General features: G+C 35.6%; 2 protein-coding genes across 4 annotated transcripts in view; one reads left to right on the forward strand and one right to left on the reverse strand.

Moving 5' to 3' along the window:
* RALGPS2 (Ral GEF with PH domain and SH3 binding motif 2) overlaps window positions 1-24,240 on the forward strand; it is a 149,508-nt gene that overhangs the window by 91,742 nt on the left and 33,526 nt on the right. For all 3 annotated transcript variants that reach the window (XM_074152716.1, XM_074152715.1, XM_074152714.1), the window contains 2 exons: window positions 22,374-22,511; window positions 23,427-23,517. In XM_074152716.1, the coding sequence (XP_074008817.1) occupies window positions 22,374-22,511; window positions 23,427-23,517 (229 nt within the window). The remainder of the gene's footprint in view (window positions 1-22,373; window positions 22,512-23,426; window positions 23,518-24,240) is intronic.
* ANGPTL1 (angiopoietin like 1) lies at window positions 1,680-12,692 on the reverse strand. Its single transcript, XM_074152336.1, has 4 exons — window positions 11,822-12,692; window positions 6,522-6,715; window positions 4,025-4,295; window positions 1,680-3,002 (listed from the first exon to the last, which is right to left on the reverse strand). Exons 1-4 carry the CDS (start codon window positions 12,645-12,647, stop codon window positions 2,815-2,817), a joined length of 1,479 nt encoding a protein of 492 aa, XP_074008437.1. The 5' UTR covers window positions 12,648-12,692; the 3' UTR covers window positions 1,680-2,814.

Genomic DNA, 24,240 nt, shown 5'->3' on the forward strand with positions numbered 1-24,240 from the left:
TTTCAGGAATCATATCCAGAAACAGAAAAGCTGAAAACAGGCTATTGAAGTATTCATCTGATGAACATTCAGCTACTTCACTGATAATGCTTGCCATAGATGGGAAATATATGTGAAAACCATGTTTCAGGTCTAGCACAGGTTAAACTCTTTCAAGGTCTGCTTGTTGAAATCTGGACTGATAGTACAGGAATGGTGAAAGCTATATCCTTCACAGACAAACTGCTTCTGAATGTCCAGTGCAATAAGCTTGTGTGATGCTACAGCCTCTTTTGAAAGACTTTTCTTAAAAAAGTATGAGAGAAAACATTGAACTTCTTAAGACATTTACCCTGCTTAGAAAATTCAACCCACAAGCTAAGAACCGATAGAGTTAACAAGCATTTGAAAGTAGTAAATTGTTGTATGGAGTATGAACCAACCTGAGAAAGAGACAGTATATGCTTCCCCTCCTCATAATCTTAAATCAGCAATTTGAAATTAAGTCTCTCTCAGAGAGAGAGAGACTCTCAGAAATTGTGCTGATTGCACAAATTGCACAGCATTTGTGCAATCTGAGCTTTCTCAGTATATATTGTAATAATGTTTAGTTAAGGCCATCCTGCAGCTTTAAATTGGGGAAGACTCACTTTTTAGATGTCTGATATGTAAGATTTAATATAAAAGCTGAGTGCAAGCTAACTTTACTTAGGGGTTTCTGCGAAGTACAGCTTTCACTGACTGCACCGAATAAACACTGTTTTTGTAGCAGGCAAGAGATTCTTGTGGTAAAATAACATCTGTCCCAAGGAGAGGAAATCTGTCAGTTGAATGAACTAAAGCTGTCAGAAGTGTTCATTAAATTGTTTTGGAGGACATTTTCAGCTTTTAAACTTACCCAAACTGCTCTTCTATCCAGCTACCATAGAAAAAAAGATAGATTTTAGGTAGTCTGAATTTTAAATGTTTGCAACCAAAAAGCATTTTCTAGAACACTCAATCAATGAGGTCTGTATGATATTTGTAATAAACAGATATTCCCTATATGAAGAAGAATTTCAGAATTTTAATCTTAAATATTTGTCAGTTAACATTCTTGGAATTTGGGAATAGAATATGCTGGAACTGATTCCCCATCCACCACCAAATATTGTTGAAACTTGTTGGCTTTGATCTCTGACCAAAGATTTGACTACAACCCTTGCAGTCATATATTATCTATGAAGGTTTATCTACTCCAGAGGATGTGTTTTGAAAGCAGAATGCTATTTTCTGTCCTCTGAATTACAAATGACGTTTTGCATAGCAATTGATACCAACTAATTTAACAATAATATTAGATTATTCTTTTAGCTATTAGGTTTTCTTATTTTGAATAGGGGCAAAGTTCCTTAAAATCCTGACTGCACATATGAGGTGGCAAACAAATACATTTGTTACAATTCAAAACAGCGTATTTATTTTTTGTGTAATATTAAATTAAGCTGTGTGGCTAAGTACAATTATTAAATAATTTTATATACTAGGAAGAAAGCTTTAGTTTTGGAGACTCTGGTATCTAAAGTGAGCATTTTCTTGTTTCTGATTTTTGGAAATATCTTGGTTTTATCCAGTAGTTTTATGGCTTTTGTTAAAGGTTGGAAAAGTATTTTCTGATTAATTTTTTAAATTAAATATTAATTCCAGTGGAAACATGATATCTAGAAGGTAGAAAATTTAATATAGACAGTGTCAAAAGTTGTATATATGTAGGGGAAGTGAAATGCATGTGTCATAAGAGCGGTCCAAGTTTGGGGTGGCAGGGAGAATACACTCGGAACTGATTTCTAATCTTTGTTTTACTGTGTCAGCAGAAAGCTGTGTTGGAGGAAAACCTAATATTCAGAGACTAGATCCTTCTCTAACTTAGTATGTGTGAACACTTGTTCAGACCTCATCACTCCTAATGGGGAGTCAAGTCATGATTTTAATATCGGGGCTTTTTGTTTTGCCATTTAAGTTCAAAGTATCAAGAAATATTTTTGTGTAGTTAGGATGTTTGAATACAGGGGGGTTGAAAGTAATAAAAGCAATTTGGTTGCCTGCAGTTTATCAATAATTGCATACAATTATTTTTCTTTTTTCACATTAGGAACATTTTGCCTAAGGGTTTTACAGAAGGTATGATATGCAGATTTTAAGGAATTCTCTACACCACTAAGAAATTTTGTATTTTATGTTTAATTCATGACTTACCATTTTGAAATAATTATTTGTTGCAAATTTGTTGTCTCTCTTTTCTGGCAAAGCTAGAACATCTTCAATTTTTTGTGTAGCTTCTTGGAGTAAATATTAAACAGTAATGTGAATCCAGATTTTCATTGAAAGTAATACCAACAGTTTTAAATAAATTGTTAAATAGCTAAACCATTTTCACATTAGAGCAAGACAATGTCATTTCACATATTTACATTTAAGGGTTGAGCTAACCTGAAAAAGAATAAGCTTTTTAAGTGAAAAAGCTTATATCTTGTCATATATGTCTGGAATTTTTTACCAGCTTTAATGACTGTTTACATAAAGTATGTTGGACTTGAACAAAGATAAATATGCTTTGCAAGCACAAACATCTGCTTTTGTGAATGTGTGTTTAAAAAAACACCGTCTGTCACAGTAGAAAAGGTTTTTAAAAAAAAGGAGAGGGGAAGACAACAGGGAGGGGGGAAAGACAGGAGAACTGTAGACCTGCTTTTAGATTGTGCAAAATAATGATTAAAAAGTAATACTTTATTTTTCTGGAACTCAAGTGTTGAGAAGTTTATACGTGATCACTTGAGCGCTGTGGGATTTTCCTCCTCAGTCTATAGGCCTGATCATCATTTGAACTGCTTTCAAGGAATAGGAACCTCCCCGGTACTCAGCCCAAAATATTCCATCCTGATACTTGCTCCTGTAGTGGCCTCCTCTGTACCACACCCCGTTGAGGTTAGAGTGGGCACACGCATTGTACCACCAGCCGCCTTTGTGGAAGTGAGCACAGTTTCCTGTGGAACAGAAAGAAATGGGTGAACTTCAACATTAAAGAGGAGGAATGGAGATTATCAAAAGCTTTCATATTCTGGTTTATTCTTAGAGGGAACTTTGAAGTACTTCGTAGCCTGTTGTGGTCCATATCAATTGCTGCTTTTACCTAAATTATAAATTCTGTTGTAACAGCAACCATTCCCTGGAGGGAGGATTATTGACACCATATTTAATGTGACAGCTGAAAACTAAGAAGATCAGCTCTTCTTAGACTACCAGCAGTGGTTGTCTATGAGCTAACATTCAAGGAACTCGGATTATGTACTGTTTAGAAATACTTCAGTGGAAGCAATGTGAGTTGATACAGTCCCAAGCAGCACACAGGGCCACAATTCCACAAAGAGTCGCTGTAACTTGTGCATTTACTGTTACAGGCTTGTTCAAGAGTTTGCAAGATTTGTCCAGCTTTATGATTATTGACAGCTGAGAAAAAGCATTTTGAAGTATTACACTCCCCAACCTTTCTTTTACTGCTAAGGCTTTAAGGGGAAAGCTGGAGGAAGAGCATGGAAATGGAAAAAAATTGTCCTTTAAGGAGAATGAAACAGTGTGATCAGCCTGTTTCACAAGTATTGGTACATCACTAAGCCTGTGCACGATTGCAGTTCCTTTTATGCTGTTCAGAGGTTTTACTTCATGGTGATTATTGTTATGTGACCACAGCACTACTCTGAGAGATCACCTGCACAGGTATTCTGACTGCAGAGTCACGTGCAAGTGAGAAAGATGTCATTGAGCTAAATATAACGCTTGCTTAAGTGTGCCTGCAAAGAGGGCAATAGAATTTGAATTTCTGAATGGTGCAGGGGCTTGAAGGGTGCCCTGTCAACGTGATTTTTATCATTATCGATTTGAAGCATCTTTCAATAGAGTTGTTTTATCAGAAGTTATATACTCTTTTGTACTATACGCTTTTTTCCAAGGTGATATCACTAATGGAATCTACTATATTCACTTTTCACATACATACTAGTTTCCTTACCTGAATACATATCCCTGTCTCTGTCCAGTGTTGTAAATTGCTTTCCGTTATGCCATATCATGGAATCGCCTGCATTTCCTTGGTATGTTCCTAAGCGTAGCCTGTAGAATTCGCTTTCGGGCTCCAGGCGGAAACTGCTGTATTCTGCATAGACTTTCTTATTGCTCCAGTCCTCTAACTCAATCAATAGTCTGTAATTATCCTGATTAGTAAGCATGTAAATATTTTCTAGTCCCAGCCAGTACTCTCCATCAATGTTGCCAAATCCTTTCTGTACAAAAGAAGATCAGAAAATTGTTAGCTTAGTTTTTCTTGTTTGTCAAAATGTTCATCAGTGGGAATGTTATAAAGTGTACTGAAAGCCCTTAAGCTTCTGAATGACTGCTCAACCCATGCATTTAAATGCTTTATTTTGCTTCACTTGGCCATTTACTCAGTTGGACTGCTAGCCGCAAGAGGTAATACAAGAAACAGTAAAGGTGGCAAAACTATATTTTCTGCAATGTTCTCTTTTTAAGATAAAGAGAGAGAGAATAGAGAAATTGAAACAAGGTATTTCTTGACAAAGCTATGGGAATCTTTTTGAATGTATGAATAATGAAATTTAAAGGGGTATATTTCCAGGTTGGAAAAGGTATTTATGGATCAGCAGTCTCAGTGTTCAAGGTAAATAAATTTGGTTGCCGCCTTAATGCAACTAGTGTTGGTTTTAGACTGCAAATTTGATCACATAATTCATGTGTGCTCTTTACTAGATCTATTAGAAATGAAATATAAAGACATCTTTCCTTTCAAATCACAGACTACCAGTACGGTAGCTGTGAAGTGATATTTCATATCTGCTGTCTCCTGTCCCTGACTAAACCAGTGTTGTTAATGTTTGGTGTTGCAGCTAAGGTAGGTACCTCACCCGTTGTAGCTATCTGTTACGTTTCCTAGTTTCTGAGGTCTTCCTGCCCTCCTCAGGACATTGAGTATCAACCTACAGTTGATTCCCTGCTTCAGATCACTTTCTGTGGAAGTCTCTTTCCAGTAGATAAACAGTCTAGGCTCCTAACTCAAGCTGCAGTTTCACAAGTGGCTAAAGGTTAATCTAGCATCATGCCGCTGCCAAAAATGGTAGCATTGCTTTTCTCCTGGCTCACAGCCACTTTTACAATACTTCCCTTGCATCAGCATTGTAGCTGTGCCACACAGAGCTGGGGAAAGAAGCAGAGATGTGGGCATGGGAGATGTCTCTTTTGTCAGTGGTGCAGGCTTGAGTTTAAAGCCTGTCACAGAGGTGTACCTTCAAGTACCTGCAGTTAGGTAAGAGGACTACCATCTTCAGCCACTGCAATTTAACAACAAATCTTCCTGGGGGAAATTTGCCCGAGCTTGAGCCATTATTAGACACCAGTTATACACTGTTCTACATTTTCTTTGCATTAAGTTCAAAATGTTTATGGTTACTTTAAAACCAACCACCTATTTTTCTGAGAAGTAAAGACTTTGATTAACTGCTACTAAGGAATTATTATTGTTTGAATCATTAAATTCCAAGAATGCAAAAAGTGAAAAATCCTTGCAGTAATCTTTTTATCATTTGCATTGTATGGATAATATTTTTAGATTACTGATTGAGTTAAATGTGGCTCAGTTCTCTCTTTGCATACAATGCATGTGGCAATTGTAGATCCGTTTAAAGTGAGCACTGCATCATAGGGGAAAAACTGTGTCCTATATATATAAAGCTAGGACATTATTATTATTATTATTTTAAAAACCAAATTATTTTCCATTTTCCTGTCCAACATGTAATTACTCCGAAGCAGCGTGCATTTGTTGTCCTAGGCATTATACCTGCCAGTGCATAATATCACTATAACATACAAGAATGTGTTTCCCTTCACCAGCCCTATGTCTTCACATTTCTAACTTAATTTTAAGAAATTGTTTCCTTTAATTCATTATTAGGAATGTTTTTAAGTTGAGGCCCTGATCCTGCAAATGTATTAATGTGCTTAAATGAATAATTCCACTGACTGAGATTGCTTATTCATAAGGGAGACAATTGAGCTTGTCAAGTACTTGCTGTAGCTCTCAGTGTGTTAATAAAAATCATGTGTTTAGTTAGGTCTTTGTAATAAGTGAGTTCCCAGTCACTGTCTAGAATAATGTGTGTCTCCCCAGTTGTGTTGTGCATTACAAATGCAGGCTGTTTCAACAATAACTTAGTTCATACAAAGTTAAGGAATGCATTGAGTCAAATAGGACAATCCCACTGAAATACGTTTGCTTCTGAGGGTTGAACACTCTTATCAATTATCTTTGTGCTTAAAATTAATTTCAGTGTCTACCTTAAGCAGCTATTTCCAACTCCTCAGTACTTGTCATTCAGTACAACCATTTGCAATGAAGAATTGCATTGGAAATGTTTGCACCACCTTGATTGTCATAGATAATGTCACTGCCACACTGAAATGAAGCAGCTGATTTTCTGCATTCCATAATTTACCTTGTAACTGTCCCAGTTCCTGAAAAAGTTGACAGATCCATCTGTCCTCTTCTGAATAACTGCCCATCCTCCAGGGTCCAGGCTGTTCTCACACCATAGTTGCATTGGCTCATTACTATTTTCAGGTTTGATCATATAAATCCCACTGTTGGAATGCCCAGCTTCCTTGGCTTGTTGGCAGTCTTTGAATGGACCTTTTTGAAAAGAAATACTGTAAGCATTCAAGCTTGGCTATGCAGTGTACATTGTTCAAGTATATTTTATAATGCTAATGGAAAGTCAGTAATTCAATTAAGGTAAAACTACCGTGGAAAACAGTGTAAAAAGTTACCGTCTTAGATTAACCATGTATGTGTAAGTAAACATGTCAATATCCTATATATTTTTTTTAAACAAAACCTTCATTTTGCTAAACAGTTAATAGACTTTGGTTACCAACACCCAATTTTTAACTTTTGTTTACTGTGTCAAAGACTTATACTCTGACTTGTAATATTCAAGAAGTGCTTTATGATTTTCATTAATTATTTTCTCCTGTACCACTTTTTAAAAAAGTAGATGTCAGTTTACTTCATTGTGTCCTAGTGCGCCCACTTGAAACTGTTGGAAGTTTAAAACAAAACAAATCCAAGACACGCGAACAACCCCCCCACACACACCTGAGTACATAAATAGTTTGAGAGCTGCTGTAAGAAATCTTTACTGCCAAAGTCTACAGATACAGAATTTAGTGATAGGCTATTTCTTACGCTGCGGAACTTTTTTGCCTTTATGTACTTAACCCAGTTCTAGGATCAGCCTGTTCACTGTGGGTAGGAATCTTTTTAAGTTCCGTGTGTCATCCTGGTGTGATACGTGTAGATGGATAGTGATGAAGAAAATAAGCAAGCAATGAAGAAGGACTTCTGAGCAGTTAAAAGGGCTCACATACTTGTTTTCAGGGCTGTGATTCTCTAAAAATGCTGTTGCTGTTGACAGTACTGCTTGAAAGCTCTATTTTAGACCATGCGAATAGTGGTTTTACAGATAATACTTACAGAAGAGTATCCGGTTATTCCATAAGAAGCATGTAGCTTACATATCTCTGAAAACTTTGCCTGGTTTGCCTTTCAATTTTTGGTAATATTTTTATGTTCTACTTTTCAGAAAAGGATTTGTGTTTGTGTATCATTACTTCAGTTGATTTAGAGAGACTGGTTATTCACTAATGAAAACCAGGATGTATTCTGATGATTCTTCAGCGGGGGATGCCCCGAATGTATTTGAAAACTTATACTCAGTAAATCTGCAAATAAATTACCTACAGCTTTCCTCTAATTTTAGAAGGGTCCTTTTCTCAAATATACTTGGAAATTCAGAGAAAACTTATCAGTCACAAAAGAAGCTAATATGCAAAGAAGCATAGAAGACAGCTGTTGGGGTTATTCTTTAATCAAAAGTAGAGGTCGAGTGAAAGTGACCTTCATCACAGATTAAGGTTGTGTGACAAAAGCAAACTGAAAGTCCTGCTTTTTTTAGATTGTAAAGTAGTAGTTGTCAGTTGGATAAATGCGTAATTCGCAAGAAATCCATAAAGCATTTCATGTGAATTAGAGTGCATAAAGTTTGTGCGTTTAATGAATGTGACTACTTAAGAGCTTCTGACTGTGACAGTGCTACCAAGAATGCTGCAGACGTTGAGTCATCGTTGCCAAATACTGACAGTACAGTATGCAGCAGTACTTACAATGGCTTTTGTCATTCTTGCAGTGCGTGCAGTAGTAGCTTGGGAAAGAAATACTGTAGCTTTGGTATATGACTGCTTTTTCTCTTGTTCACAATTAAAATTTCTGCATAGTTTGTACACGTTTCAAAGTTTGTCCAGTGGATAGATAATTTCCTGGACTAACTTGGGTCTCATTTCCTTTCCTTGAACTTTCAAAAGTAAATTTGGGTGCTGTATAATTGAAGAGAAACGTTGGTCTAGAATTATTATTGTAAAGCAATTATTGCATTAGAAAAAATGTAAACAGACAAGTAGTATTTTTTGTAATGTTAACTGAATATTAAGAATAGCTCAATTAGGTCTACTGTGTATTATTTCATATGATTTCTACTGGAGGGGGAATCGAGGACTCATTTTCCCATGGGAGACCCAAGCAGATGTTTTGAGTGATCTTAATTAGCTTTTAAGGCAGACAGAATTGTACTAGTCTGTTTATATAATACACTTTGATCACTGCTGAAATTCAACTGGCGTTAAGGTCACAGGATGCAACTTGTCTGCTTTTGTATGCTCAGATTTGACTGTGTGCTTATTGTAAGTTAATGCTGTAGTAGAGGTAACAGACTTCTGCTGTTAGTGCAAGGAAATCCAACAAATCCCATAACTTTTGGTGTATAACCTTGAATCTTTTTTGAGAAGTAAATTCTTTGTTATATGTAGTTATTTTAAGTTTGGGGTATAGGAACTGATCCATTTCTTATTCAGTGAAAAAGCTGAGATTTTTGAAACAGTGTAAGATCCTCCACAGTGCTGGTGTGAGTGTCGACTCTGGCTAGTGAAAAAAGCATAATTATTCTGTTTAAAGTCGTTATCTATGTAAGGAATAAACATCTCGTGCATATCTAGTCTTTTTTAACAGACTGTGTACACAAAGTTGCTGGGACCATTAGTTATAAGTTAGAAATACTCTGGGAAGATGATCTGTTGTAATGTTTCATTTTGAAAATTTGGGTTTAGATGTATGATTTAGTAGAGATCGTATTCTATTGGAAGTTAGATGTAGTAGAGAAGGAAAATGATGAAATATTTTAAGTTGGAAGCTTAATTAAATGATGTCTGAATTCTATTTTAAGATGCCAAATCTTATCTTGAGCAGATGATATAGAAGCTGTGCTTGTGTAAGCTTCAAGTAGAGGATTTTTTGGGCAGTACTAGAGGAAAATTCCAAAATAAATCGGGCATATATTAAAAAAAAAAAAGTTTACATTAACTGAGAGGTATTAGGAACAGAGTTGAGGGGGTGTGTGTGTGTGTGTGTAATTTTCAAGTACTCGAAACTACTTTTTGCAACATAGTGGCAGTAAAATTCGGAGACACTGATTATTATTCCAAGGATTAAGATAATTGTTAAAACTAATTCCCAGGAATATTATTCTTCCTCAATTTTTAGAGCAATTTTTATGTGAATTAACCAAAATACTCTTCAGAAAATATGATCTCATCCTTCTGTTCCCTATATATTGTGAATTTTACTCTCCATTCACAACATTAAGATGCACATTGCCCCTTCTGTAAACTTCTGCTGCATGCAAGTCTTTGTTAGGTATGACTTCTTCAGATACAATAGGAGACAGCTCCTACTTGTTTGTTCAGTTGTTTATTCTGTCGTAACCAAGTCTTTCACAGGCCTATTTCTAAATGGGACTGTTTGGCTTTCATTGGTCTTTTTTGACATCTTTATATATTACAAATTATCATCATCTTTTAACTGGAAAGGTAATTTTCTATGACATAGACAGTTTTTTCTGTGGACCATTAAATACGTTTACCTTAATTTTAAAAAAACAGAGATAATAACTGGGTATTATGTTGCAATTTAAAAGTTTTGGGTTTGATGATTGATGCTCTACCAGTTGTAGCAATTATCAACCCTCATTATCACAAGGCACTGCTAGAAACACTTAAGCTTCAAACTCAAGAATCTAGTATTAAATAAAGGAAGCTGACTAATGTTAAAATAAATTTCCTAGGATTTCTTTGTATTTCCTTGCAAAAATGGATTAAAACTCTGAACTTTTAGGGACAAAGGTATTAGTGAAAACCATGGTAGATAATTTAGAGGAAAATGTTTAGTCCTATTGTTTCATTTTGTATGTACAGCAGGCATATATTGAGAGAGAAAAAGATGCATGTATATCATAACCTTGAAGCATGGGTTTCCTGGGAAACAGGAAGTCACTGTTTTTTAGAATTATACTTTTTCTGCCTGACCAGACATTAACGTAATGCTTTTATATTAGCTGTTTCCTTCGTGTCATGATGTGCGATTTCAGTTCTCATGACATCTGGCATTTTATTTGGGCTTGTGCCTGAATTTTCTGCAGACCCTGAATAAAAATAGCTGTTCTTTAAAACAGTAGCTAGTTGTCTGTAATGCTGTAGAACAGTCACAAACAAATGTTTGTCTTCATCTTAGGAACCAAGTTGAACTTCCAGCTGTGACTAAAGGCAATTTAAAAGCAAAAAAAAATCCAAACAACAAACCAACAGTCCAAACACAAAAAAAACCCCACCCTAAGCCTTTTGCTGTGAAAGGTAACAGAAGCCAAGAGCAAGCACTTGAATGGATGTCTGAGGAAAAACGTGGTTTTCTGAATCCTTAAATTTTTGTTAATCACCATTGTCCCAAAATTTTAATAAATTGAGAATCACAATAGAATTCAGGGCAGTTCAGAGGTAGCTAATTTTCTTATCACTAGCTTTGTTTCAGTGATGAATGAATTTATTTAATGACCTGAAGAATGTAACTAATGATGATGCAATACAGTCTTCTGAATGTATTTTCATAACATTTATGGTATTAGTTTAACTTGCCATCCCTTACTGACATTAAATTATTGGAAATGTAGTTACTCATTTTAAATTTTCAAAGCTGAGTGCATCAAATAGGGTCCAGCCTTGATTCAATTATCTTCCCAAACTTATCTTACTCTCCTCAATATTTCAACCAAACACTTGAGAGCTATTGCACAGCTGTGTTGGTGGATTTAGATGTTTGTTTTAAAGCAGCTCAGAGTAGAAGGAATAAATTCTTCTAGCAGGATTAACTTCTGGCAAATGTGTATGTGTTAAGTATAAAGGATACCTACTTACAATTACTTCATTTAAGATGAATTAGCTTCTTTTATTCACCATTGCAGGTTACTGTTACATGTGGCTAATAGGCATCTTCAAAGAAACAGGGCTAAATACTATAAAGTATATGCTAATATTAAATTTTCATTCCCATGACTCAAACCCAGCTGGAGACAGAAGCCCCAATACTTTGTGACCTGGACGTGTAAATTCTTCAGACTGAATTTCTGAGTATCAGCTATTTCAACAAATTCATCTTATGCAGCTATAGCTTAAGAATTAGACTGTTTGGCAAATTAAAGCTTGTGGAGGGGCAGGCAGGGGGCAGGGGAGAAAATCAGAATCAGGAGCAAGAGCTAGCTCTACCAGACACTTTAAATTCATCATTCTGTTGCTGTAGCCATGACAGTTTTCCTCTGAAATAGAGAAAGCTCAGATTAAATAGTGGTAGATAACTTACCCTCATTAATTAAAGCCAGTGGTGGTACTCTGAAAGGACTCTTTGTAGGAGAAGTAGCTGGATCAGGTGGTGGCCTTACATCTCTGTCTCTAGGGTAACCTGGATCTCGCTGTATCTCGTTACCTCCCAGAAGAACAGGAGCGTATGGCTGGCTGTTAGGAATGTGCTGTGGCACGACTTGAACAAGAGGTGGAGACCCATGGGTGTCCTGTCGTGAGAAGATTCTCAAGCACTGCTCTTCCAGCAGTGAGATAGTCACAGACTGATTATTTACAAGATCAGTTAGTGCTGCATATTTTACTTCAAGCTCCTTGTATTTTGTGGCCATCTTCAACATTTCTGTTGTAACATTAAGCACTTTGTTTTCCAGTTGGGAAAGCTCAAGTGAGTTATCACGCTTTCGAATTATCTCATGCAAGAGTTGCATATAGAGTTGGGTCACCCGAGAGTTCATGTTACGACTTTCTTTCCTCAGTAATTTTACTTCGTTCACAATGTTTCCATCCACGTCCACTACCAATTGCAAAATGTCAATCTCCCGCTTTTGCTTGGATAGGACATCCTTCAAGTTCTCTATGTCCATTCTTGTGACTTCGTCTTTTCTGTTACCAGTACCTGGTCCATTAGTATTCACGCAAATTGGCCCTGTGATTTTTTGTTCTGGGACCAAGAATGTGTAACCACATTTCTTCCCTTCCTCTCCACCATCTGCTGAACGAGGGTGCCTCCGTTGGGATGTTTTATCAGGCGTAGATTGTTCTGTACAGCGCCCGATAGACAACAGGAGGAACAATAGTACACCCAAAGTCCATTTAAAAATCTTCATTTTGATGCAAGTATGATGACTTGTCAGAAGGCACTATTGAACAGATAAAAGACAAATAATTAAATTAGAGCTATAACTAAAGGCTTCTGTACTGCTTTAACTACCTAAAATGATGGATTTGCCATGCTTATAAGTATGTAGACAAGTCTTTGGAATCTCTTACTTGAAGTTATGTTCCATTAGATTACCTTCAAATAATAACTCTCTATCTTGAGCAGCAAAAGTTAAAATTTAGGTATTGGATTTAGTAAAAAAGTTGTTGCACTGGGTAAACTTTCAGAAGCAATGTTCTGCTTACATTATGTATCATGCTTTTGTTATAAATTTGACTGCTTAGATCTGCACTCACTGCAATTAAATGCCCAAGGTTATAGAATGTACAGAGTGCTTGCAGAATATCTTCATGGGAGGAAAGTAGGGAGACAGTGATGATTGATAGTAATTTCAAAAATATTTATATAAATTTTGGAATTTTGATTACATAAGCCTTTCTGGTCCTTTTTAATATTTATATATGTATAAATAGATGTGTAAATTGTTAAATACTATATATGTACCTATTCATATATACACACATTTTTCAAATTAATATATACACAGATACAGTAGACTTGAAAAATAGACATATCTAACATTACTTTTGGACATTAGTGTTAGGCTGGAGTTTAGCGTAACGTAGTTGTCTTAAACATTGAAAATTACATATTCAAATAACTTTAAATTTGTAAGGAAAGCCTATCACACTGTTCTGTATGTGTCCCTACTTAGTTGTCTTCTGAGATGAATATTTAAAATTGTTGTCACAAACATTTTTATCCAAATAACACACCCAATACCTTAGTGTTATCAATATGAATACCATACTGAAGTGTTTCACTCACCTTTTAAAGAAAATGTATTTCTTTTAACTTTTTGTAAGGAATTAAAATGCAGTGATAAAGATCCAAAAATGTTTTAGAGAACCTGAGGGTTTTGACTTTATTTTTTTAAATATTTGAGATGATAAACAAAGGTAGCACTTAAATTGTGGAAAAAACCCCTCATTTTTCATATCTTATTTGGGTTGTCAAGCAGATCACTCTTCCTTATCTCAGCTGTTGATCTGGCTTTCCTTTCCAGACTACTGTTAGTGGTTATACAAGGCCTTGTACAGTGGCCTTTGTATAGTTACAAAGAGAAATAAAGTAAAACCGGAGAAAGTTAATAATTTTCACGCTGTTCCTGCCAAGTTTTAAATTTAAGTGCACTTGGCAATCCTGAAACAGTCACCCTGAAGGAGAAGCAGACCAGTGCTGCTCCCTTTACATTCGCATTTACAAATGGTAAGGTGACTTTTGTGTCAGGTCACTTCTCCCTGTTCTGTTACTGGCTTTAATATTATTGCTACAAATGTCTGCTCAACCTCAGAGTAAACATATGAAGTCTTTATTTTTTGGCTTCATCTAAGAGCAGTGGTTACAAACTTCAAACCATGCTGTACGTGCAGTCAGGAATTATATCTAGGAATCTTGATCAAATGTTCCACAGTTGCTTGAAAAATACCTTTTTGTTTGACTGGCAGTTATATTGCAAGCCGTGCTTTTGGGAGGGGAAGAAAATACTTGCTTTTAACATATACTGGAAATAATTTCTTACCCTACATAAATTGAGGGAATATGTAAAAGTTTGAGAAAGTTTATATCTAAAAACATATTTATGTATATTTTACTGTTAATATGAAGTAGTAAGTATTTTGTTGTCTGTTAGTAAATATTTTACTTAAAACCAGAACTTGGTTAAATGTTTTGTTAGTATTTCTCTGCTGAAAGTTTAACTTGTGATTGTTTTGTTTTTTTTTTTAAAAAGTAGGAAAAAGTATCACTTTTCTCCAGAGCTAATTGTATGTATGTACTTAGTAATTTCAGACATTTAAAATATTAATCACTTGAACAGTGCTCAGAGTTGGAAGTTCATTAGGTTAAATTTCCACATGAATTATGGTAAACACCCGTGAAACAGGTCTATGTGTGCTTTCTAACTTGACAAGGATGAGCTGAACTAATTGTCTGAAGTTTGAAACCTGTTCACATCTAAATTATTTTTCAATACTATTATGTTCAGTGTTTGAGGTGCAGGGAAAGTGAGTTCATGGCATATGGTTAAAGATGAAGGCATAGTACAAGTCCAGTATTTTACTGTTTTCACAGTATATAATAGCTACTTCATAGTCTAAAAAGGTGAATAACACTTTAGTTCTTGGTAGTTTTTTATGACCCTATACAGTTACTTAAATAATGAATAGCTGGGGCTTTTCCCCACAGCAGCACATTTTTCCCCTGAAATACGTTAAGACTGAAATTAATCTTTCAAAACCAAACATTTTGTAATGCAGCCCACTTTATGCATTTCTTTTAATATTATATGTGTTAATTTTGAACTTTTACACTCGTGTTAAAAGTTAGAAGTTCTGTGTCTATATATGTGCTGTCAGACCATAAAATGAATTAAATGGTCTAATATAGCATAACCAAATGCAACAGCTGCATAACCTTATGCCCTAGAACTTTGAAATAATTCAAATGTGTTGTATTAAACAGACATTCAGATAAGCGGGGATGAGTTCCTTGTGATAATCTACGTGGTAGGGAAAATATATGCTTCCATGGAAATTTTGATGTTGAAAAAATTAAACATCTTGCAATGTTGCTTGGCATGTTTGAGCAGCTTAATGCCTAACTTGTTATACAAGAATAGGTTCTGAATAAGATATTTACCTGGAGTTATAATCAGCTTGGAAGGAAATGAAAATACTGTTTCAGAAATTTCCTGATGTTCTGGGCAAGCAGCTTAAAAAAATATAAACTGTTTATTCAAAATATCACAGAATGGTAGTCTAATATGTAAGACTTAAAAATGACAAATATTAGAGTTGGGAAGTAGTTTTAGAGTTTTTTAATCAGATACATTATGTCACAGATTCCCAGGTTTAGATGTGTAGGTAGTGTCATAATTGTTGTGGGATAAAGTCATTGAGGCTCAGGGATCAATTTAGACAGAAGCACAGTATCAAACCCTTCCTGCAAGTCTAGGGTTGCTTGTGGTGAGTGGGGCTGCTGAAATACCTGAACGCAGACCTTGGAAAATAAGTGAGGGAGATTGTGATTGCAGATACTATTGGTTTAAAATACGTTATTTAACTCTTTATGAACTATCATGTTTTTTAAATTAGACTGTCATTAATTTTTTTTGTCATTTTTAAGTTAGACTGTCATTTCATTGGTTCTGTTGTGTTTCTGTGTCACCTAGTTTTAGGTCTCAGATTTCCGTAGAAGTTGCATTATGTATGTTCTGGTATGCTAATGTCTTACTGCTTCTGCAGGGGAAAATGTGCAATTTGCTACTATTCATAGCAACACAAACTTCATCATCATCTTGTCAGAAATACTCAGCGCTGTGGATAGGGCTTCAATACCATTTTACATTTAGTACCATTCCTTTTTCTTTCCATTTCTTTCTTTTTCTAGACTGATCCCCATGTGGGTAAAAAAAAAAAAAGCTTGTTTCCAAAATTGGTCTTTGATTTTGTTATTTTAAAAGCGTTTAAAGGAACAAAATTCCAATTTAAAAGAGGAAAATAAACCAGTAACTGTCATTTTCAACTTTCACTGAGAAAATACTGTAACATGAGCTGTGTGAAAGCCAAAAAAATATTGTATTGCTTACAAACGTTAGAGTTGCAGGAATGAGGAAGTGTGGAAGCTAGTGTATATTTGGTGGTTTTTAACTTTCCACACAACAAACTATTTGTTCTTTGTTGTACTGCTGTGACTCACATTCAGCAGGATGCAGAATTTGGAGACCCACAACACAGACTAGAATCCGTTCTTTCTGAGCTGCCAAAGAATGCTTCTCCCTGGGTTGTTACAAGTGAATATAAGGGAAGTGTTGCAGATAAATATGAATATAGAATTCCCTTTGTGTGGAAAGTGCAGAATCAGTACTTATCTTTATTAAGAATATCTATTAAAAGAATATGATCAAATGATAAATACCAACAGTGCCCTCTCTTATAAACCTCCATTTATAAGTGTGTAAAATGGGAACAGGGTTTTATTGAGAAAGTAAATGATAATACTGACGATAGAGATCCTCTGAACACGATACCAGTTAATCTGAAAGCTCTGTTATTGATGTTACATGTACTTCATTTTCTGTTAAGCTCTGTCTAAGCAGCTAAAATCAGTACAACCATCTAGATTCCCCTGTCTCTACACAGAGTAAGTGGAGATTTTTGTGGATTTTTTTTTTTAGCTTAAAACTGGATCCATAACATTAGAAGTAATACTGATGTGCGGAAAACACTCTTATTACAGGAGAAATGTTCACATGCATTTTTGATGTATCTGTGTACTTCAGTAAGTTACTTTCCTCTGTATAAACAAATGCTTTTCCAGTAAGTCACTCTGCCTCTGCTGAAATAACAGGATTACTTTCAATTGTATTGACTGGGATCCAGGAATAATACATTCTCGGGTTTTGTTAGTCCGATACATGATGTATTGAGTCAGAGAATTCTGTTTCTGAGGTTACCAGGAATCTGATCCCTTTTAGGAAGGGCAATCTAAAACTCTTCAGGGGTTTTCAAAGTACTCATTGAAAAAGTGTCACTTTTAAAAATGAGATATTCTTAGAATTTATCTGTAGAAGAGATTTGTAAATCTTGCCATACTGGATATTCTGAAAACACAGCAAAATATCATAACACTTCCAGATTTTTTTGGTGACGTGTTTGGTTGGGGTTTTTTTATGTGGGGGTTCCTGTACATTTGTTTGCAGTCATCGTGTGGGTTTGCACCATTTTAACAGGCAGGTACAATGGAGTGGTGCATTTTGTATTTGGAAACGTGTTATTTAGAGGCTCCAGAACTCTCTGTAAAACAGATATTGAAGACATTAAGCATCTAGCGATGTTTGCTATGGGAAACTTCATTCATTGGTGTAAAAATTTTAAGGACCAGACTAATAGGGCAAGCTACAAAAAACAAACCAAGTCCAGTAAAACAATAAGGAAGACCTGATAAAGCCATGTAGTTACTGACAAAAGTTCAAAGGTTCAGAATTTCCATTCTTCGAAGTAAATTCCTATAAAACTTTATATGGCATATTTTTCTATCGTGCTTCAGATCATTCTTGTGGCAACAGCATAATACGAATATTCCGTTATTTGTTTTAAAACAAGCATTTCAAAATTTGAACTCTAAAGTTGGAAGACAGTGAAGGAGAGAGAGTTAAGACCTTGCACATAGCCAGTTTATTGCTTTGAAATTATTGACTCAGCTGTTTTCATTTGTGAAAGATTTAGGAATTGTTCTAAGCAGCATAAATCAAAACCTTGGCTAATGATGAATGAACAGAGACTGGTGTCCAAAGCACACAATGTAGGCTTCAAATGGATCTTTTTGTTGTTATTTAGAATGTTCCCTTTAATATGTAAAGAAGCACAAAAGGATAGTAAGAAAATGTGCTCGAAAACTTGGAAAGGATCCATCTTTCTTGTTTGTCAAGACTGCTTCAGACTCTTTTTCCTCCCATAGCTACTACATCTTAATTAAGTTTGCTTTCTGTAACACTTTGTCTCTTCTTCTAGCATCACCCCTTTCATTCTTTCTTAGTGTGTCAGACATTTCTGAGAGTTTTTTAATACAAATACATAACTTATATTCTTTTCTATTATTCTGGATTATTTACCAAGTCAGCATGAAGAAAGGCAAAAAGTAGAAAATTGTTTATTACCAACTGTTTTGGTTTTTTATCTGTACTTTTGTCTTCTGTTTGTAAACAACTTTGTTTTAATGCTTGACTTGCAACTGTATCCTCCCCCCTCCCTCCTCCCAAAGAACTGTAACAAAACCCTCTATTTTCAACTTAATATAGTGTTGCCTTGTATGTTGCATTTCGTGTTTATGAAATGAATCTTTCTTTAGAAACATAGTGCTGTTCAGTTAAGGTACAATTAACTTCCCTGTTGTTCCACAAATTGTTAAAGGAAGGGATTAGTGCCTGTTACAGCAATGTCTTTGGATTTTCAGCTGCACAATTGTTTGTGCTACAAACTTTACTATATTCCGCATCCATGTATGACTCGGGTTTCTTGGCTATACAATTCAGATGACTACGGCTGCTCAGGAGTACCATAAATAAAAATTTAGTTGAAACGATATACAATGATTGCTACTTAGAGACGTGCATTGATTTACTTAGGACTTTTACAGTGGTTTTATTGAGGTATCCATTTTCTAGTTCTAGTAATGCTAGGTCTATGCTCTGGTGTTGGGTGAAATCCAGCTTCCCTGAAATCGATAGCATTTCAGACTTTTGCTTTCTGGTAGGATCAGAACTTCAGATTAATATGTTCACAATACCCAAATTACATGCTTAGCAAAGAATCTGGTAGTACTAATTTGCTGTAACTGTAGATAACAAAATCTACAGAAGATTTACAGCTAAACAACTGAAACATGTTCACCCTTACAACTGGAATGAGTTAGTCTCTGCTCTTCTGCAGAGTCCTTTTTAATTCTTTCTGAGTTTCCAAAGTATATAAAATGCCACAAAAGAGGGTCTTATATTTTAGTTGTCAAACTTTTCTGAGGCTTAGAGAGATTTATTTCTTCACAATTGTATGTTGAGGGAGATGTATGTAGAATTTGCAAATAGCTCAAAATTAAACTTGCAAGTAAAAATAACTTTAAAACTTACCAAGAAAAAAAAATCTTCCAGCTGTTTTGCTTCTGTGGTAGATGGAAAATCCAGAGGCCAAGTTGCTTTTTCTTCCTATATTACCCGATGCTGTGGATTGTTAATCTGCAGTTGGAGTTGAAAACTGCTTTTGTCTTTCTCTGCTAGATCCAAGCTGCATTGAGGAACTGGGTTTCTCCATATGATAACCAAGCTAACTAATCATTTAAGAAAAAAAAATAAAAAATGTTCCAGTATGTATTAATCCAGAAAAGAGAAAGAAATGTTTTCTGCAACTGTGTTTTACTCTCATATGCAGAAGTGCACTAACCAGCTACAGCTGACCCAGATTCCATATACATCACTTTTGGACAGTTTTTTTTAAACAAACACACACTCGCCTTAGACGTTCAGCCCACCTATGATGTCACCGCAAACACACTGGGAGCAGAAGAAACTCCTCCTTCGGATTTCCTATCCATACCCTCCAGAAAAGGAGGGGGTAGGGAGGCTGAGAAGTTAGGAACAAGGAAAGATTGTTTGCCAGTAGAAGGGAGGGTACCATATGGCAACAGACTGTGCAAGAGTTCAGCAGGCAATTACAAATCAAACATTTTTACTACGCTGCCTAAAGATGCCTTTCAAGTTATTACAGTGCTGGGCTTCATTTAGAAGAAAGATTCTTTCAGGCTGATAAAACTCGATTTGTGTTGCTGGGAATAAAAGGGGCAGCCTGGCTGGATACAACAGGAAAAATGAACCATTTATAGTCTAGAAGAATGTTCAACAGAATGTCGCATTCAATTCTTGACATTCAGTTAATAAGAAACAGTTCCAGTTGTTAAACACATGAAGTCTCAGATACATGTGGAAAACGTTAAAACTGTATGTGTGATGGTTTTGGGTAGGTATCAGAATATTTGATAATATCTGACTGGTGTTAGAAGTAGCAAAAACCTCAGAGATTATGCCCTGTGAGGAATGCAGAATACTGGTTTCAGTTCTGTCAATAGTCAGCCAGATCTTAAGTGCATTCAATTTGCTTTCATTGATTTGTTCGGTTTCTTCACAAAGGACATGCCAATTACATTTGAAAGAGAATTACCTTAGTATGCTTTCAAAATTATTTTAGACCTCATAGAAATGCATTGAATGATTTTATAGAACAGCTCTCTACAGAAGAGCTCCTGATTTAGCTAAAAGAAAAAAATCAGTGCTTAATTGAGCAAGTAATTCAGAAAGATAATCCTACAAATACATTGGTTTATAAAGTCCTGCATAATATTGCAGGTGCCTACTCAGTGAATTTCCTTAATTATAATTAGTAAGCATGATTTACTTTCTGTGGAAGATTGAGCTGGTTTGGGATTTTGAAGGCCTATTTGGACATTGCTTAGTAATGTTAGGTTCAGGAGAGTTTATGCACTCTAGATGGCATAGCAATTAAATGTGACTATCTGATGTTTCTGATTATCCTTTCTATTTTTTAATAAACTGATTCTAGCAGAATAGAAAATTGAGAAATTTAGTAGTGTATCAGGTCATGTGTAATACCTTTTTATTCACTTTTTTATATGTCACCTTTGAACCACAAGTATTTTAATTTGTTTCTGTGTGTGTGCACACACACGCGTGCATGTGTTGATTTTGGAGTGATGCCCAGAGTTTCCCAACTCACATTTGAGGACTGTACTGCTGAGGTGCTATACAAACACAACTGCTGTTCTTGTGAGGTTGTATTAATGGTCTTCCACCTGTAAAACCAAACTTCTTGTTATGATTTTGGTTATACAAGGCTGAGAGGTGAAGCAAAATGTAATTTTAGAAATTCCCTCTTACTGAAATAAGTTTCTTAAAAATATTCTACAAGTTTGCACTTTTTTTTTTTTATTTGGATATCTTGTGGAAGATGCAGGGGATGGAGAGAAACTCCTTTTAAGAGCAGAGTTGGGCAGGATATGTTTCGTTTAGTTGAGACAAAAATAATTAGTCTTTGGGTGAAGTTCAAGAAATGGAATTGCATTTAGAATTACAATAAGTGGTTTATCTACAGCATTAGTATCTAAAGAGGAGGATTATCCTCTCTGTGTGATTAAGGGATTAAAGAGTAGTAAAGTTACAGTGGTGGTGGGGAAGAAAGCAGGTAGGGGACCGGAAGGCTGTTGGATCTTTAGAGTTGTGATTAGTATGAACTGCAGGATTCGTACTGCATTTCAGTCTGAGTGCACTTTTTGCCTAGTTAACTTTTCCCATGTTGCTGCAAGTTGAGTTTGAGTTTCTATTCAGCTTGAAGAGTTACAGATAATACGATTTTTCCTTCTGTTATTTGTTTAATAGCTGAACTAGAGAAATGAATTAGAGTCTAGTAGTAGACTTCCTAAAATCATTAGTAATTTTGATCATGTATTTTAGCATTGTGGGTTTAGTATGCTTCATGTTTGTCAAGGGAGTAATTGCTTGGTGATATGGTAGAAGATTAGATTCACGAGTAGTTGTGCATGTCCTTGTAATAACTTTAGAAATTAGACTTAGAAATAATGACATTTTTAAAGATGAAGTCAGCCTGTACATTCCGGGTATGATGCAGGAGGAGAGGATCCTCTCTGCATCCCACTGTGATTTGTTGTATAGAGAATGAAAGCTTGCATATAGAAACTTGGCTGTACTTGTACCCTCATTATCTACAAATCCAGCTGAGATAAGGTTGACAAAGCTAAGGATTAAGTTATTGAGGAGAATGCAAATTCAATCCCAGACAAGGATGGCACGGTGGTGTATTTTCCTGTACATCCAAGCATTATTATTGTTTTACTCTGAGGTCTGAAGGCTCTTGGAGATCTTCTTAAAATGATTTCTCAGTTAATTCCAAAATACTCTTCTAAGGCAATGCTGCATTCAACCAGCATGCATGTTAGTCAATGAAAGCAAAACTTCTTCAAAATACTCGTTACGAGTTTTTTCTGCTAAATGTGAGACACTAAATAAAGTTTTCATTCTAATCTTTTTCAGGTATTTATCTGTCAGACTTGACATATATTGACTCTGCCTACCCATCAACTGGGAGCATTCTGGAAAGCGAGCAAAGAACAAATTTAATGAACAACATTCTTCGAATTATCTCAGATTTACAACAGTCATGTGAATATGGTAAGCTAGTGTGTAAATATTGCAGCATTAAGGAGAACAATTTAAAAAGCTTTAATATTTGTCTTCTGTAATACAATGTAAGGAAGGCCCAACCCATTTGAATGCCATTAATGCTCTCCCTCACCCTCTCAGCCCAAAAGTCTCTTTATTCTGGTGTTGTTGGTTATGACAGAGCATCAGCATGAGGAGACATCATAATAAAATTACCTTTTTCTTATATCACACACATTTTTGCAGTACATATTTTCTGGTTAAAAATGTGGAATACGTTGTACTTAACAGTAGTTTTACTACTATGTTTTAATCTTGTATCTCTGTATTTGATAATTTTATGACTGTGAATTCTAAAAATAGTAGGATTGCTTTTGGAGTAGTACTTTTACTGGAGATAACAAAATATGTTTGGCTTGTCTTTTGGACATTTATAGTTCTGTTCATAGGTCAGATAATGTATTTTTTCTTCAAAGGTTACCTCCCTCACAATCCTCTTCAAGTTCTAGTAAAGTTGTAAGGCTGCGTTTGTGATGGTGGAATGTGAATTAGCGTGGGATTGTGGCTTCACTGGAGCTCAATATAATAAGAATGTGGGTTGTGAAGGAGTCCTCAGATACAACCATCCAGGTTTGGGACTTCAGTTTGACCAGGGGCACACTCTCACTTTTCCCTTACGTGTGCTCTGATAAGCGGAGCAGCTCTAGGGGGATACAAACCTGGCTTTACGGATGTGGGGAATATCAGCTCGATGCATGAGAATTGCTATGAAGGACAAACATTTCAACATCAGTAGGGACTGTAGTTTGTACCTTCATCTCACATAGAAAGGCAAAAGATCTGATTCTGTTTAAATAGTTTCTGGAAAATTACTTTGCTTACCAATGAATGGTACAGTGGTAATGAATGTCATATGTTCTCCAGATATTCCTCTGTTGCCTCACGTCCAAAAATATCTAAACTCAGTTCAATACATAGAAGAACTACAAAAGTTTGTAGAAGATGACAATTACAAGTAAGTATGAAAGCCTATAACTGATTGTAACTCATTAGAAAATAACTTTTATAACACAAAGCCTGTCACTTTTAAGATTGCACTTGTATCAGGGGATTATGTGTGTCAGATGCACCAGTTGTAAGTAGTGAGGTTACAGCAGGGTGCTGTGCTCAAGACAATTTTAGCCCGCTGGATGCATATCTCCTTCCTTTTCTATGCCTGACTGCATCAAGCCCTAGCTTTCAGGTCTGTTCAGTCTTTTGGTTTGATCTGTGGACCACTTAGTGTTTGCTGATGAAGACTCCATACTTCTGGCTCACATGTAACACTGTTCAGTCAGTAAGATGGATCCCGTGATTGGAGGCAGCTTATGTCATTTTTCATCAGAACAAAGTTCATCTGTGTGTCCATTCCCAAGTTCTTACTGACTGTGACTTAAAGCTTTAACTTTCTTATATATTTTACTTTCATTTTATACTTTTTTTTTCTTTGATTAGGGTTACAGTGTGAGTAAAATGTAAAAACTTGATTTTTGAGAGGCAAAATATTGTCCGTGTCCCCACCCATTCCTCCCAGCATACCACCCAAAACAGAGGTTTCCACTTCCTTAATTAAAAGGTTATTACTGTATTAAGTGATTTGGCTACTAGCAAAACTGGGGGATGGAGATCTCTGGCATGAGACATGAACAAACCCTGAGGATAGGAATAAACCTAAAGCAAGTCTGTTGCATAGGAAGGA

This window comes from Numenius arquata, chromosome 8 (genome assembly GCF_964106895.1).
Source record: "Numenius arquata chromosome 8, bNumArq3.hap1.1, whole genome shotgun sequence".
Lineage (NCBI taxonomy): Eukaryota > Metazoa > Chordata > Aves > Charadriiformes > Scolopacidae > Numenius > Numenius arquata.

Coding starts and splice junctions, on each gene's coding strand:
- ANGPTL1 (XM_074152336.1), bottom strand. CDS start 12,647: ATGAAGATTTTTAAATGGACTTTGGGTGTACTATTGTTCCTCCTGTTG. Junction 4,296..6,521: donor GGAACTGGGACAGTTACAAG/GTAAATTATGGA, acceptor TCTTTTGTACAG/AAAGGATTTGGCAACATTGA. Junction 3,003..4,024: donor AGACAGGGATATGTATTCAG/GTAAGGAAACTA, acceptor TCTGTTCCACAG/GAAACTGTGCTCACTTCCAC.